At 40.9% G+C, this 18,121-nt stretch overlaps 1 protein-coding gene across 1 annotated transcript in view; it reads right to left on the bottom strand.

Annotated features, from left to right (window-relative positions):
- The window catches only part of lamc1 (laminin, gamma 1), a 51,005-nt gene that overhangs the window by 19,119 nt on the left and 13,765 nt on the right, over window positions 1-18,121 (bottom strand). The window contains exons 2-3 of the mRNA XM_060873914.1: window positions 3,976-4,280; window positions 1,318-1,448 (exon numbers count right to left, since the gene is read on the bottom strand). Of these exons, the coding sequence (XP_060729897.1) occupies window positions 1,318-1,448; window positions 3,976-4,280 (436 nt within the window). The remainder of the gene's footprint in view (window positions 1-1,317; window positions 1,449-3,975; window positions 4,281-18,121) is intronic.

The following is an 18,121-nucleotide window of genomic DNA, read 5'->3' as shown; positions in this document are numbered from 1 at the left end:
GTTGTTTTATACCCCTTTTCCACCAAAAAGAACCGGGTGCTGGTTCAAAGCTAGCACTGGTGCTGGTTCAAAGTTGGTTCCACTGGCGAACCTTCTAAGAACCGGTTTGCCTTTCCACCGGTTAGAGAGCATCACAGAGCCAAGTCTGACGTCACTGTATACATGTCATGTGTCCCAGCAACGTTAGCGCAGCAGCAGCGGCAAACACAAACACAACATCAACAATGGCGGATGTTGCTTTGCTGTTAATGCTCATGGCTTTGTGAACCTACATTGGCATCCAAACGCGGCGAATCCAACGTCTACGTGCAGCTCCATGTAATTTGTATAAACAGGGAGGTTGTTATCGAGAAAGTACATAACATTATTTTATCATTAACACAGAAAAAAGTTAGCCTTAGCATGTAGCTACCTACTATCATGTGTGCTGATAATGTATCATATTGCGGTAAAGTAAAAGTGTATTAAACATTAGTATACTTAAGCTACATTAACAAATGCACTAACAGTAGCCCCGCCCACAGCCCCTGACACAAGCGGTTCTTAAGTCTAGCCCAGCAACGTTTTGTTGCTACTTAAGAACCACTTTTCCTGGTTCAGAGCCGGTGCTTTGGCTGTCGAAAAAGAAAGAACTGGTTCTAAACTAGGCTCCGAACCAGCACTCAAACTGCCTCGGTGGAAAAGGGGCATCAGTCACTAGGGTTGTTTTGTTATCACGGTTAATCATGGTGTATAATCTTACAGCTACCTCAACATTCAGTTCTTTTTTTTTATAATCCTGATTAAAAAGTTTTCCATTTTGAGAATTTGTTTATAACAATCACAATGACAGTGTAAAGTATTAATGATGTATAACGAGTGTGTGAATAATGCAAGTTGGGTTTAGAGTCTGTGATGCAGGACACACATACGAGGCATAAGGCGTGTATGCCGCGTGTTCGACTCCCTTCCTCCGCCTTGTAATCCCGCGCTATCACGAAGGAATGTCAGGAATGTAACACGCTCTTAACGCCAACCTGATCCCAGGCATTAAGAAATCTTTTTTCCTTATTTTTTTTTTTTTTTTTAACCGAGTCGTACAACAAACCTTGGACATGAATCGGCAGTCAAATCCTTAGCAACTTGTGCTAGCGTCCACAGGTTGGCAACGTGATCTACGCTTTGGCTGAAGGTTTATGTCATCGCTCTTGGACTTGCTCGGACTTGTGCGCTTAGATTCGTTTCTGCCTTGGCGCGTCCACGTGTGATGAGTTTAGACTTGGAGCGTTTCTTTGTTTAGACTGCTTCCTAAAATTAGAATCGATAAAAAACACTCACCTTCCTCCTACGGCGAAGTCGGAAATGGCGTAGTAGTACGACTTGAGGACTTTGGGGTCGTTGAACACTTCGTCTCCAAACGTGTTCAGTCTGTTCAGGGTCACTCTGATGTCTGTTGCAGTCACCCAATTCTGCAAAACATGCACACACACAGCGCTTAAAGCAAGACACTTTCACAGACACGGTTTGTACAGACAAGAAATGCCTGGACAGTGAGAATATACGCACAAGCATCATGTAATTTAAATGAGGCCAAGAATGTGATACCAACAATACTGTAAACCTGTTTGGTGTTAAGCATTCAGATTATTGATATCTGTTAATGTATGATTTGATCATAGAACCAAAAGCCAGAGGACAAGATACGCAGTGTGTGTTGTCGGACACAAATTCCTCGAATAGCCCACGTGAATCTAAGCATGAGAAACTATGAAATCTTTAACGTGTAAAGCCCAGCTGGCAAAGAGCAGCACAAATCCCTCAAGCCTTTCTGACACCTTATCCATAGCACACAGCTGTGATTCAGTGCGTGTTCCTGCTCGGGCAGGTGTCCAACGTCTCCCACACACACTAGCACAACTAAGGCTTACTAGTAACCTCAGCACTACAGTTAAGCACAAAAGTAGCGCGAGTATGAAGTACAAAATAAGCGACGCAAGTTTAATACGTTAAAAAGAAATGGGTAAAACTGTGCTGTAAGACAAAACTTTGTTCCGCTGCAGATAAAGAAACATTGAAGGAAGCGAAGTGCCCCTTCCCCCTCTTTCCTTTTCTTGGAGCCCGGGCATCCGTCCAGCTAGGATGCTCCAGATCCGATATCCATGACTCCTTTGCAGCCTGCGTCAAATCCACAAATCATTTTATTTCATTAAACGGGCCGGCCTATGGATCCAGCACGTGGTGCAAAGTCGGCATCCTGTATGTTAATCTTCAGCATTTCCGTGGGAAGAGGCAGGAAGACACTGGAATCTGATGGCGGACAGGTTGTTTTAGATGGGATCATTACTGTATACTGCAGACCAGACCATGGACCGCTTCTCCTTGTTTAGCTTTGATATAATGTGTATACACACACACAGGTCAATTTTATATACAAACAAGAAATGTTCACTTGAGCAGCAAGAAAATGGACTTGGGATGCTAGTTGCTCCATCCAATGAGAAACATTATTTCCATGGCAACCAGTAGCAGGAACACCTAATGGGGACAACATACTGTAGTACGGGGACTGGCGACATCAAAAAAGTTAATAAATTCTCAAAACACAAGAAAATGGCGGTGTCTCCTAAAGAGATTCCATAATCCTAGGAGTCAAATTTATTTCTCCTGATTCTTGCTGCTTGGTTTGATTTGTTCTCTTACTGCATATAAATTTAACGAACCAAAACCAAAACGCAACCAAAAGATCCGTCATTACGCACCAAAATCCTTTTTAATATTTGGAAGAAAAAAAAAGTCTCACAAACTCTACACAGAAATTTCACCTCTAAACCAAAATATGTACATGTATGAGATGTATAATATATACATGGCTTGTACCGGCTCATGTCATACAGTTGGATTCTCAAAAACACGCTAGGGTGAAATCGCATAGAAAAAAATAAATAAAGAATGCAAAAATTTGATGGCAAAGCTGTTAGTTTTTTTTTTATTTCTTGAAATTATATCAGCTCTTACAACTTAGTAAAATTACAAATTTGCTTTCTTTTAGGAAACCAAAACATAAGAGCTTTGACTTGCTAGCCTACTAACTAATTTAGCCAAGATAAATTTCATCCCCTGACAGAATCTTATAAGCTAAAACAATGCTGGTTTGAATCACTCTCAAACTTAAGCAATATCTTCATATTTATTTCATTTCGTATGACACAAATCGTAATTTAGTCGGAAATTACAATTCCGTCAATTTAATAGCCAAAACGATTTCCCAGAGTCTTACAGTTTAGTCACGCATAACACATCTGGCTCGCTCGAAACAACAGAGCAGACGGACAGACGCTTTCCAGCTGTCACCACAAGCTGACTAGTACCATCAGAGCCAGGGTGGGAAAGCTGGAGGCGTCACCTAGCAACCTGCTGCGAGTCCTGGCACTGAGCGGAGAACAGGAGACGTGTCGCAACTAAAAACATTTGGAACATCTCGCTCACACACGTACTAGTGGGAACTTCTGTTACCTCCAGTCCATGCCCAGGTTCTACTCAATCACCACATCCTGCCCTCCCCAAACATCAGAAGTGTTCGCAACCAGACGAGTAGCTGACTCAATCTTCTCACCACAGTCACTGATTTAAATAGACTGAGGGAAAATGTGTGTGTTTGTACTGTATGGGTTCAAATAGTCTTCAGCAAGCAAGGCATGAATGCTTAACAAAAGCCCTGCTTCATAGATTATCAAGAAAAAATGCTTAGAATATCTAATTAAATATTAGGGTTCAGGATTGCCAGGTCTCAGCAGAGGATCTACCCCAACTATATTTTTAAAATGTTACAGCAGGTGGAAGTTCTGCAATCTGCCGTGCAGAAAACTGGAAAGGCACACACTGCTGCTGAGTGAGTCAGTGTTTGTGTTGCCAAAAAAAAGTATTGTTTTTGTTACGTCTAAAATGTGAGCTCCAGTCAGAGCGAGACATAAATAAATTGAGCAAAACAAATGCTACCTGAAGCACCGGGCTGTTGTCAAAGTTGTATGCGCTGGGGCGGCCCTCGAGTGTCGAGAAGGCCACGTTTCCTCCGGTGAGCGGAGAGATGTCGCTGAACTCATCCGTGCAGAGAGCCTGCTGCTCGTCTTCGCCGGTGCGGATGAACCCGCGGTTCGTCTTGCTGTAGGTTTTCTCGCACGAGCCGCTGTAGTACTGGTACGGGATCCACGGGCCGTCCTCGCTCGTGCGCTTGTAGATGGCAAAGCTCTCTGGGCGGCTGGTGTGGAACTTGAGACGCACATAGGTGATGTCAAAGGCCTTGCCTGAAAAGTAGAAAGGACAAAATAATGAAACAGAGATCAGGAAATTAACAGTTAGCAACAGTTGACAATTATTCGGTTAATACATGATCTAGGAGGCCTGAACCAAAAATATGCTGTTCAGAGGATCTCAAATTCAGTACAAGAAAAACCTCAAGCTGTTCAGAACAGAGAGTTCCTCCAAAAGGAACATATTAAATCCATTCCCGCACCCGCTCCCGAAGGAATTCTGAACAATCCCAGCCGCTCTCACAGAAACTCTTGACCAAAACCAAATGCAATTATTACCATCTGTACCTGCATTCGTTTTTTTTTTTGTTTGTTTTGTTTTTTTACTTGTCAAAACATAAATGAAGACGTAATGGTAATGCGTGACCCTAACTTTTTTGGTCCCATAATGGTACATCCCAGATCACAGAGTTATACAATTTTGTAGAATATATAGCACTTCATTTAGAAGTAAATTCATTTAGCCCTACCATAATTTGTACACCAGACGTTAGTGCATAGTGTAAGTGCATAACCTTCAGGAAGTAGCTCCAGTCTCAACTGAGATGTTCTGCTTAAGTGGTAGCAGGGAATAACTTGGATTGTGGTGTATCCAATAAGACTTTATCCAATCTGCCTTGTCACATGCACATATATTTGGTTGAGTCTCAAGAAATAACATAAAATAAATTTCAGGCATTTGTGAAACCAACACAGAGCTAGAGCTAGAAAGAAGCGGCAGAGTGTGGTCCCTCCAAAAAAAACCTGTTCAAAGCGTTTTTTTTCCCCAAGAAGGCCTTTCAGCTCTGACATTCAGCAGCTTCAGGGTCCTCCAATACTGCCAGCGAGCGTGTAGGAACGCATCCGGCAAGCCTGAGCAAGATAGGCATGTTCTAGGGGATGAGCATACATCTATACAGTGCAAGCGGACAAAAACCTTATGAAGAGATGTCATTTATTTTGAATGAAGGAAATGACACCGTCTTTCAACAGGGGGCCACAGGAGGCCGATAGCAGCAATGGGCACGGTTTGCGCCAGCAAAGAATTCGCTCTCCAAACAAATCCGCAACAGCTATCAGGAAGAACCAACTATTCACTGAGTAAACAGGCTGAACTTCATGCATATAAAAGAAAAAAAAAAAAAAAAAAAAAAAAAAAAAAAAAAAAAAAGAGAGAGAGAGAGGAGGAAGTTTGAAGAGACCGTTATCAGAAACGCCTTTGACGGTGTTGTTGAAGGTTACCGTGGCGATAACCTCACTGACTTTCAGGCACAAATGTCGACCTGCTGAGGACAAAGGTTCGGCTCGAGGCGAGAGAATATTTACAAAGCAGGATGTGGGGCTTTGATAACACTGCACCATGAATGAAGTGGATGACGTGACGTAAAGAAAGATCGTATAACGCTTTAGAGATTACCTGGTCAAAGCGAACAAGAAACCCAGGTGAAAAGCTCACAGCGGCCAGAGCGAGTTTCCAACAATGCAGGAACTAATCCAGGAGGTGCTCACGTTTCCAATGAGAACTCTATACAAATAGTTGGCAGTTGGATAGCTAGGAATTTCTCACAACCGTTAACAAAGCCTTTATTGAAATTACCCAATACATGGGGATTGGTTTGAAGAGGAAACATCAACGTTACACTACACTAAACATTACTTTTTTTTCCACCTCCTCGACTTGTAGTGACGTCAAACCAACAAGGTTGCTCGAAGCATCAGAAGCAACTCATCACACTTTGCTCCACGAAGTGTGAACGCAGCATAAGCATTGTCGACGTGTCACAAGCGAACAACGGAGACACCTTTCACAAATTTTACATAAACATCCAACAGAAAATTTCACCATATTTTATTATTATGTAAAGCACCCACTATCCAGCTCCTTGTGCATGAGCTATTACAATAGCAATGTTAACATTTTAGAGACAAAACCATCAATGCTGTGCTATGCATTTAATATCTTCTTATTCCATGTGTAGATTGACTGGGAAGTTACACGGCTCAGCCAATCGTCTTCACTGGCGTTTAAGCGCTCGGTGCTCTGTGCGGTGGCCCGTTCCTGGAGTTCAGAAGCAAGGATGGGTTTGTGCCAACTTTGCTCTGCTAACTTCCTGCTTCCACTTCCTCACTTCTTACTTGTGATTTGGCAAAACGCTTCAATTCAGGCTTGAATGTTGATGGTCCATAGCGTAGAGGGAAAAACATTACACATCCTGAGAGCTATAGATCACTTCCTCCAGAACAGCTGCTGGAAATTCAGAAAAAGGAAAACAGTGCTGTTCTTCACTGCAGCTGCACAGGAAGCGTTGATAGGTGTTCCCTGGACCTGGGAACCAGCACAGCCCATCCCAGGAGAGAGGAATAAGTGGACGTGTAATATTTTACTACTAACTCTAGTCGAGCTCTAGAGTTTCTCCTAATCCTAACACACGGAGTCTTTTTATACAATTTTGTTTGTTAAATTACACTTGGTTTATATGATTGATTACGTATATGTAGATGTTAGTAAGTCAATATTGTTACTATAGAAACAAGGCAGGCAAATTTACAGAAAGCCATATCTTTTAGTTAAAAAATAATAATAGATAATAATGGAATAAACAGATAAGACAAATAACATGTCTTCTTGACCAAACAGATGTCAATATAGGAGTAGTTTATTATAAAAAAAAAAAAAATGAAATTAAAATATTTAAGTCTGTGTTTCCATACCAGCTATAAGATGTAATGCATGGTAACGTGACATTTTAGCAGACTTTATATTCTTTCTAACTTTGACATAAACTCGCAAAACAGTAAGAACCAGTTTATGATAGTTTATGAGCTTCAGAGCTTTGGGGTGAATGTACAATGGTCTGAACTCCAGACAGTATGACTTGATTCTGTGTCTATAAGGTCAGAGACAGAGGAATGGGTTGTACAATGTCTCTGGTTCCCTGGTGGAATGCGCTTCTAGGGAGCAGAGTGACGCCGGCCAGGGGAAAAGGGACCTAAGGGGGGGACAAAGGGGGTGGTTGGGCATGCTGACGATCAAAAGAAAGCGGACGGCAAGTGTCTACAAGAGACGGTGATTATAGAAGAGCAGCAGGGAGATAAAATGCTGAATACGGCCTGTTGTTTGGTTCAACGAGAGACAAAATACCAAAACTGGCCTAAAAAAGATTTTATTATTAAAGCAATAGTTGTATTTTAGACACAACAGGTGGACCTGTAGAACAATTCAAATGTTACCAGTCAGTCATGTCTATGTGGTTTTAGTGGAGCTTAACTGCTCGTTAAAGAACATGAGAAAAAATGTTACAGCAGCGTGCTGGGGCTTATACTGGGAGCATAAATACAGGCCTCTCAACCCAGATGATCTAGGACATGTCTGTGAAAGCATCAATGCTCTCACAACCAACAAAACCGGTAGACTGAACTGCTAAGTAGTAGTCATCTAAAGTGTATTTTCAACCCCATGTCCAATGTTTTGTTTTGTCTCTGTATTTTTGACACGCCCATCCACTATTCCTAGGAACAATTTATTTTCCAGTTACTGATATGTTTTTGGGATAGTCTGAGGACTCCTGAGAACCCGAAAGAAACCCAACAGGAGATCTATCTAAAATCCAGAAAGCCATTACCCTGACCTCAGGAACCTTCAGGCTAGCAATGTTGTGACCTGCCATTAAACAAAAACCTAAACAGCTATAAGAATGACTATATTTTAGACCAAAGTTCCTTCATCCACGACAATCCAAATACTCGGAGTTTATACCTCCTATCATGGATGTCTGAATTAATGCTTAAACAGGTCCTTTTATCATAAACGGTTTTGGAAGCAGAAAGAGAACGGTGTTCATCAAGATATAAAGCACTACTGCATGGAAGAACTGAGAGCCTTACAACCTGGCTTAGATTTACACCCAAAACAAAAACCCCCCAAAGATTTCCACGTTTGATCGTGCAGATCTGGGGCATTTCCAAAGCAAACCAGATTCAAGCCTACAACTGTGCTGGTCCTCAAATACTCTGCTTCAGTGTCTGAAGAAAATGATTAAAAAACCAAAAATTAAAATTAAAAATTTTAAGATTAAAAAGTAAGTTCTCTCTTTGGCAAAAAAAACATTCAATCGTTTATTCACTCGTGTTACAAAATGAAGGTGGAAAATCAGATCAGATGACATGCTAGTTTTGCTGGTTTGCAGGGGACAAGTAACGCTAGCTCAGACAAAGAAAATAAATCGGATTAAACAGAGCCTCTTTTAAAGGATAGTTCTCCAACATCTACTTAAATCCATGACCAGCTCCAAGACTCATTAAATGAAAATAGCGCTCATCACGTTAGCGTTTTTCACCATTCATTCAAAAGTTTGAAGGTCAATCCTGCCTTTTGAATTCGAGAAATTCCATTGAGGGTGGACATTCCCAGACTCGACAAAAAGAGAGAGCGAGAGATCACACCTTTTTGGTTCACCTCTGAAGGTGATCGATAGTTAACTTCCCTCACTAAGACAAACAAATCAGCAGAGCAGACAAAACACACAGAGCTAGAATTCACAATCCACACAATGTTTACTGTTTGCCTGAGGTGTGTTTGATCTGACTGTTGCTTTGACTGAGAAAACCAAAGTTTCTCCACATGATGTAAACATCAAACATTCAAGTGTTATGGCTGAAACATAGATGTTGATCGTTGTTTTCTATTTGAATATTTTTACCTCAGCACCGTTGAATTCCTGAATTGTGTACACGCAGTAATTATGTTGGCTTTGTAGAAGCCAACATTCTGTTTTCCTATTTAAGCTTAGACAAAAATTTATCAAGAGTAACTCCTCCTAGGGCTTTTGAGCCACATGCACCAAATTCGGATATTTTGTAGACGCTGAAGTTTGTTGCTATTAATTTTATAAGCAATCCGAGTACCGGTACTTCTGGTACCGGGTCTCAAAATGGCCTTTTTTCCCCATAGACTCCTATTATAAATTTTGGAGGTTTATAACTCGGCGAGCTTTTGAACTATCTACACCAAACTCGGCCAGCTCCTTTAGGGTGATACTCTGAACAAAGGTTTAAATTGGTGTACCGACTGGCCTTTCAGTTGTGCCGCAGCCCCGCCCCCAAAATCTGCAAAATCAAAAAACTTTTTACAACATGGACATGTGACGTATCAAAACACTCAGAACAATGAGGGGAACTTCCTCACGTGTATTCTGATGACATCACATTCTCGTCTCCACTTACCGCCAAATGTTTTGGCACCCTATCTTTCTGTCCACTTGCCTTCAAAAGTAACGCTAACCGTTATGTCCACTCGCCTCCAAAAAGCACCGGCCTTTGCAAATACTTGCATCGTCAAAGCCAACATCAAAGTTTGTCACGACGAACTTTACAAATCTAGTTTTGTATTATGTGCTCAATTCAGTACGTTATGTGTAACAGCTAAAGCTTTTCAACAGGGTAAACCTTTGTGTTTTCACACTTCTTAGTAAACGACAATGTGTGTTTTGCTATCCTCACGGGAGAGGAAAAGAGAAAAAAAAAAAAAAAAAAAAAAAAAAAAAAAAAAAAAAGAGTGACAGAACAACTGTTTACAGCTGTTACAGCATGTAAGTCATAGCTTGACACATGGATGTCCCACAGCATTTAACTGAACTATAAATGGTTAAAAAGCACAACGAGACATTGAATATTGGAGCATTTTGAGAGCTGGGGGAGGAAGTACACGCAAATAATCTAAAATAGAGTGTAAATGGCTTCAGGTCAAGCTGTATCATGCTTCCTAAGATTGAAAACAGCTTGCTAACTTTGACAGAAAGATGCTGTGAGGAAAAAAGATGCTAAATCTGGTGTAAACCTGAGGTAAACCCAAGAGCCTCCACTTAAGCATTAGCATAGTGCTCTGTCATTATCCACTAGCACAGATGAGCTACAAACAAAAGCAAGATTCAAACACTTACGATTCTCGAAGGAAATAGATGTCTAAAAAAAAAACAAAAAAAAAAAAAACAGAAACACACACACCCCATCGATAGTAAGCTTTCAGCTCTGTTCATGTGCTTCGTCTTAACTGAGGAAAAACTGACAAACTGCTAAACTGACAAACATGACAAACTGCTATCAGATGTGATCTTATTTTTGATCTTATTTATTTTATTGTCCTCTGACTGTAGTGTGTGTTTGTGTATGTGTGTGTTGGACTAGAAGTAAACCTGGTCCTCTTCAAGCACTCCTCTTTCAAAATGCAGCCTACGAGTGCACACATGCACGTACACACATACAGACATACAGAAAAGAAAAAGAAAGAGGTGAAAGAGGGGGAAAAAAAAAAAAAAAAAAAGAGAGAGAGAGCGAGCGCAAGAGAGAGAAAAGGTCCCCCTGGGAGAAGCCAGGATTAGAGGGCGCTGTGAGAATCCGGAGGGACGCCTCAGCCCAACGCTTTGGCCCAATTAAATTTCCTCCCATGACCTCATCACATTCTTCCTTCATGAATCCAAACAATCGCAGCTTTGACTTTCTTGACGTGTGGGCATGACTGTCCGCACTCTTCCCCTGTGCAGAAGTTTTCAGCAGCTGCTTGCCAGCCAGCTGGGAGATACGCAGAACATCTGCTCAACTCTTCACTCCCACGGAACCTCACATGTGACTGAGGCGTTCGGTATTTGGGTTACATTATAGAGTTTCTCTAAACACGACTTAAGCGCTTAAAAGTTATATACATCCGGTCCAACGTGTCAAGTGTATAGCAAGAGCTCTCTCTCTCTGTGTTAAAGCATGTCTGGCTGTGTGATCAGCCGATCACTTCCATGTAGTAGTCCATGCTAGCTTCTTACAACATTCTCACCAACCAAGAAAGAAAAACCGGCAAGAATTCGCCACGATCAGCTAATCGCTTGTTTCATTCTAAAGCCCTATTCGGACGGGATTAGTTTTACGTGGGGACGTGGGGGTAAAGTAATTATTACCAGAGCTTCTCTGTGATTTTAGTCCTGTCCGAATGTGCCATCTCGGTAATCATTACGGACAATGTCAGTAAAGATTACGGCGACTTTTACCTTCTGTAAAAAGGTCCGGAAAAATTACCTCAGGTAATACTAATCCCGTCCGAATAGACCCGCTGTAAATATGTACGGTAAAATTCCGTCATTTCCTGTTTAAAAGTTTTTGGAGCGTTTTGCAAGCATGGAGGCGCCATGTTGTCTGCTTGCGCACATGATAACAGAAAGCAACGTCATACGCACATGACAACAAGCAGGTTACTGTGGTGCGTAAAGCGAGTTACCCCTCCCACTTCTGCTAGTTTTACTGAGATGTCTTGTCCCGTGCGAATTTGCCAATTAATATTACAGACGTCCTGAGGTAAAATTGCATTACTCCACGTCCCCACGTAAAACTAATCCCGTCCGAATAGGGCGCAAGTGTCCTCATGCTAAAAAAAAAATCTTATTCTTTTATGAACAAATAAACAAACAAAAAAGCAAACAAACAAATAACATTAAAGTACACAAATACATCTTGAAAAATTTAATCGTCTTTGGAAGAGTTTTTTTAACGTTCATTTGATTGTGGGGTTTTTTCAGGCAGTAAATGTTTTCCAAAAACAATAAACAAATTAAATGAACAAACCAAAAAAACAAGCAAATCAATTTTTACAGTAAAAAAAACAAAAATACATTTTGAAAGGCGTTGTATTTTATTTATTTTTTTACAAAGGAAAATAACTATTAACCTTTCAAGATGCAATAATCAACTTAATTATTTTTTTTCCCTGCTATATGTTTGCATGTTTATTTGTTCGTTTTTGCTTGTTCTTTGGTTAATTTTGCTTGCTTGTTTCCAAAGACGAGCTCTATATAAACAAATAACAGATAAAAAGCAATCAAACTAAATTACATTATTTTCCAAAACGACAGTAATATTTTCCTCTTAATAAACAAATAAATAAAAATTCTATACATTAAAAAAAAAAAAAAGATACATAGATAATCGCATGACTATGAAAAGTGTTGGTAGTTTATGATGTATAAAAAATATATATATGAATTTATATAATTCTGTTTGTTCAATCTTGTTAAGGAAAAAAAAATTCCCTTTTTTGAGTAACTTTGGCAGGAGAAGCTTAGGCGTCATGGAACGAAGTGGGAGGCAACCCCTGCACACAGCTTCCTAGAAACATGCGTACCCAGTTTAACCTTCAGCTCGTGCAAGCAGGCAGGGCTGGCTTTAAAAAGATCCGGGACTACATTTCCCTTTCGGTCACTCGAAAAGAATAGACACTAGGAAGTTCGCTTTGCTAAGATTAGCAAAAAGGAATAAAGCGAAATCTTGTCCAGATTAAGCGGTGATCAAACAGAGAGGTTTTATTTGGAGATCGCGGGTAGAGGAGGAGGAGGAGGCGGGTGGCGGCACATTTACAATGGAGGAATCTAAAGAATGCGCTCAAACACATCGTCAGGGCCGAACGGATGAGAAAGAGAACTTCTAATGGTGGGATTAGGGAGGAGAAAATGATAGCTTCTCTCTTCCGATCTCCATATTTGAGCAGATTTCTTCTCTTCCAGCTGGAAGGGGGGAAAAAAACAACTTCTTACCGGTGTTTCAGATATAAGCAGGTGCAAATGCAAAGAGGTCAGAGGTGAACGTGGGGGTTGAATGCATTCAGTTACTAAGTAAAGATAATTAAAGAGGTTCGGGACAAATTCGGTGTGCTTTAGTTTAAAAAGCAGGAGCACTGTGAACTCTATCTTAAGCTCTTCACCTCAAATCCTCTTAAACTCTTCCTCTATTCGGCTGACCCCCGGGTGGCTATTCAGGGCTTCATACTGACTCGGTGAGAAGTCAACACCGTTAAGGTGCTGAGCCCTCAGGCCCGGGAGGGAGCGCATGACCCCTGGGGTGGATCTCTGGGCAGGGCGGGAAAAAAAAACGAAAAAAAAACAAAAAGAGGGGAATACTGGAGGCTAAGGAAGGAAAGATGACTGTAACGACTGGGTCAAATGCTCGTTAGAGAGCAGACAGTGAGAGGTTTTAAAAAAAAAAAAAAAAAAAAAAAAAAAAAAAAAAAAAGAGCGCAGGGGTGAGAATCAATAACAAGAGACATGAAAGGGAGTATTGGGAATAAACACACGGGTGATAATTACATAGTTAAACTTTTTTTTTCATTTAATTAGATTTTTTGTTGCCTGCCAGGTCACACAAAGCCATGAGCTGAACGAAAGAGGTAACAATGATGAGTTTAAAGGAAAAAAAAAAGCCCACCCTGACAGAGTAAAGAAACCAAGAGGAACAAACGAAACGACCGAAGGACTTCCTGCTGTGGGAAACATTGAATGTTGATTCTGTGGCTGAGGAGATGTGACCCTTTTCCCCTGCCTCACACTGATCGTTAGCTTTTGAACCTTTACTTTATTGTAAGTGAAATTTCACGCTGGTGAAATTCTCTAATCTGATTGATCAGAGCAGAAGGTTGTTGATTAAGTATTTTCGATGAGTTTTGTTTAACATTTATGGAAGGAGTCTCCAGTGTTAGCGCTTTGTATCTAACGGAAAAAAAATCTCTCAAACAGACAAGATGTACCATTCTTTAATAAATGAATCAAATCAATTAATTTAGATTATAAGTTATATTTGCCTTGACATCATTTCAGACTCTTCAAAAAGTTTGAGATGCTTCAGATTCAGATTTCAGATGCTTCATTTCAGATGCTTCAAAAAGTGATCAGTTGAAAGAAACGAACCGCGTGTCCGTTACCGCACGTAACAGATGACGTCGCTGCTTGTTTCGTGGTTAATACAGACACCATTAAGCAGAAAAAGGAGGCAGCCTGATGGTGGTGATGTTCTTTACTTTACACGCACGTGCTGCCGATACACGGGAACCACATCAGAGACGACTCGCAGACGAGTCTTTTGTGGTAGTGTAGTCATAACAATGGGCTGGTTCTGTTGGACGCAGCGACACACCATGCTGGTATCTCTTCGAGTAAAAGACGGCTCAAGGACACCAGCTGGGGTCTGGGGAGTCTGATCTCATCCTGTCTGCTTTTCTGAATACCAGGGTTAGTCTGTCTCCCAATATAGAGGAAGTCAGAAACCGAGTGAAGCATCCACAATGTTTCAGGGACTGCTCAGAAAAGCATTTCAGGATGCTGAAGCTTTCGCTTCAACAAGTGTAGAAGTGTCTCAGCAGAACAGAAATCTGACATTATTTGTAACTATAAACAGACCAAACGTTCAACGAATCAAATGCTATATCAGGATATTTAAAGTTATAGGAAGTCTATCGTACCTATGGTAACTATGGCTTTTATAACCATGATGAGGGAAAGGCCAGCTCACGACACAGGAAAACGGGAATCCGACGAGTTTTTGGTAGCTCTTCCAACGTGCTGAATCATATACGTATACGGCGTAGCCCATATGGATCAGGCATTCATGGTGAACAGCTTCTTAACACCATTCTGCCCAGTTACTGATTAACTCCAAATCACACCCATAATGTCACAGCAGTGAAATCTGTCCCAAAGGTAAGGGAGTGCTCTTTTAAAGCCCCCCACACACACCACAATTACTTTGCTGCTCATTAACCTCGAGTTCTGTTTCAGGAGCCTTTTTCCCTCCACAAAGACACAGATTTAAAATGGCACGTAGCTCTGACTGTTTCCTTGGGCAGCGAGTTTTCCCTGCTGTAAATCCAGGCCCGCGTACATTTTATTTTAACGTCGGATGATGAACACGGAACAGCTGAGTAAACAATCTGAGGTCCTGTCAAACTTCATATGAGGAGAAGCTCCCAACATAGCATGCACTACGCTGGAAAGAAGAGAGGGGGTGAAGTGAAGTATTTTAGGTCTCTGGTTGTGAGGAGGAGGAGGATGAGGAGAAGATGGAAGTGTAGCCAAACTAGCCCCTGTTGGTTGTAGCGAGCCTGAATGAATATGGAATTCAGGCTAAGTTTAATATTACAGAGCAGGTAGCTGTGGGAACCGATGGGGAAACTGAAAGCAGTGTTACTCCATACTTTCCAATGAAATTCGGCATCACTACTGATTTGTAACTGTATAATTCATTCATTAACCAGGCATTCTTATTATGAGCCACTAAACCATCATGGATACCATGTCCAAATGGGAAAATATGTTTAGTCTGCGTAAAGACTCGTTCCGTCTACCTTAGAAGTGTTTAGGAAAGGGCTGAGGGGTTGTCACGCTTCAATGATATTTTAATTTGGCAAACACCTCACGTTTAAAGGCAAAGACGGTAGAGAGACACGAGACGTTTTGTTATTGTGTGTTGCATTTCGACAGCTGTTAAAATAAAAACAACGAAAAAAAAACCCTCTTCCAGCAAATATAGAACGAAGAATCTTCCTGCGATTGTCGGATCGGGCAGCTGGACTACTCTAACAATGTCGAGCGACTTATTTCTGCACCTTCTATCCTGTGTGTCCTGGTTTACTACAAGAGAGTTAAAAGAAAATTAAATCTGCATGAGTAACACTATTGTCCCTTCTTTCTCATACAAACACATGTTTTACTCAACTGTATTTCACTCCCTGAAGCGATTTAGAATTTCCTGTGGAGGAGGGGGGGGGAAAAAAAAAAGAAAAAGAACACACAACAGCAGATATGGGAAACTGGAGTGGAAGCCGAGCCAACACACACACACACACACACACACGCACAATCCGCTCTCTCTACCTTTTGGGAATCTTGGCTGACTCAGACAGAATCAGGGTCAGGGTCAACAGTGGAAGTGAGGAGGAGGAGGAAGGAGAACACCAAGAGCCAGTTGTAAACAGTTCCTATGCTCTGCCTTACTGCAATCATTCTTATTATTATCAAAATATATTGCCTTGAAGTCACCAGGCATGTATATTAAAAGCCCACGCATTATATAAAGCGGCTAAAAGGCCTGAAAAGGCCACACAGCTGGTGTGGAAACACAAAAACCACAGGCACCTTCGTCACCAAAAGACGTAAGGCGGCATAATTGGAATCTTATCAGCTAATCGAAACTAAAGCTAGAGACGGGCTCGGGATACCTGCTGCTAGGAGATAAAGCCTCGACCAGCCTCCTGCTGAACTTACTCCGGTTTAAAGATTGCCATCAGGGGATTCAGACTTGTTTAGTCTGAACCTGCATGTGAACGATTTAAGAGGAGAACCTGGCTCGAGCCAATCATCAACGTTGTCCTTACTATAGTTCGTACTGTAGTTATAATAAACTGTTCTAATAATGATAAAAGATTTATTTAAAAACAAGCCGACGACATCAGTGAGGTAAAATACCTCTCTCTCTTGAGCGCTATGATTAGCCACAAGGTGACTGCATAGAGCTAGCAGGAGACAAGAGTTTATACCTCAAACTTTTATTTAGCTCAGCTTCCTCACACTTGTATGCCTCTTAAAATAGTAGTCAATCATACATATATACTACTTAATCCCCCTTAATAAGAAGTTCAACTAAAACATGGAAGACAAATCAAAATGCTAGTTTTCAAAGTCGACGCGTAGCATTTTTTATTTTCTCAGGTTGTTGAAGCTAAAAATAAGTAGCTTAGAGCTTAATTCTGCATCACCTCCTTCATTACACCGTATACTTCGGTAATCATCCTTTTAATCCACTCGTAAGAACAAAACCAGAGCAGAGCTAGCTTACAAATTTAGCGACACAGCTCACGGCAAAACACGAGGAGAAAGTTCCGGTCTTCTTCGTATTAGTCACAATGATTTTAACTTAAATCTGCATTCAGATCTTTTTTTAATTCATTTCCGGCTTTATAAGGATGGCATTTGTGGAATTTAGAAAGCTTAGTGGAGGATCAGACGAAGTTTTCAAAGGCACTTAGCGTACAATTAGCATAAACTCGAGGATGCTATTCAGCTCTGGACAAACTAGTCTCACAAATCCTTTAGAAGAAAAGAGGTTAATTGGAGTGGTCTTATCTGCTGGTGCTAAATAAAGGCTCTGAAAAGGCTAAAAACAGGACAGCCAGTTATTAAACAGCTGCTACGGCTAACAGAAGGCTGAAATAGCGAGAGGAGGGGAAAAAATGGCTAAAGGGCATTGGGGGGTAATAATACAGTAAGCTGCATTCTCAGTCTATGCGTATGACTGCTGTTCGGTAACATGCGCGAGATGTAAAGAGCAGTAATTATCACTTCTAATACCATGTACAGCTGCATTCTTTTGAACTTTGTAATATCTTGATTTATACAGCAAATAGTGTCTGCTGACAATCACGGTACTCAATCAGCCACAAGTTCTACTATCTGATTTTTATCAGTGAACTAAATTAACTTGTGAACTAAATTAAAGTGTGCGGAGGAGATAGAGGAGGAGATGAGTCCTTGGTTAGCATATCTTTTAATCCGTGGCCATGTTTTCTTCATAAGTGTGAATTAATACAGTGAATTAAACTGTGATATATATATAAACCCAAACACATATGACTTCATGGCCTCCGTTTAGGATCTTAAGGCTTCAGCATGTACATGTACTTCAGCAAGTCGCATGTACATGTAGCTGTAAGAAGATTAGATAAAAACACTGAACATGCAAAACCTAAACAGCCTCATTAAACTCTACACATTTTACTATAAAGAAAATTGAAAACACAAAAGAAATAGCACACGCAACATTTACAGCCATTTTCGGGTGATGGTCCAATCGGGTGGCCATCCATTGGCAAGGTGGATTTAATATGTTTATTGGCCCTGTTGGCCCAAGAGACTTTTGTTGATCCAACATTGGCACATAATTTTGCCTCAATTGAATCTCGGCCATTGAACTAACATTGGCCCGGTGGATTTAAAGTCTAATACCCAGCATTGGCCCAAAGGACAAACTTGTTTTGACCCAAATTTGACCAAATG

Source organism: Tachysurus vachellii, chromosome 7 (genome assembly GCF_030014155.1).
Source record: "Tachysurus vachellii isolate PV-2020 chromosome 7, HZAU_Pvac_v1, whole genome shotgun sequence".
NCBI lineage: Eukaryota > Metazoa > Chordata > Actinopteri > Siluriformes > Bagridae > Tachysurus > Tachysurus vachellii.
This window is presented reverse-complemented; position numbering and strand designations above follow the sequence as displayed.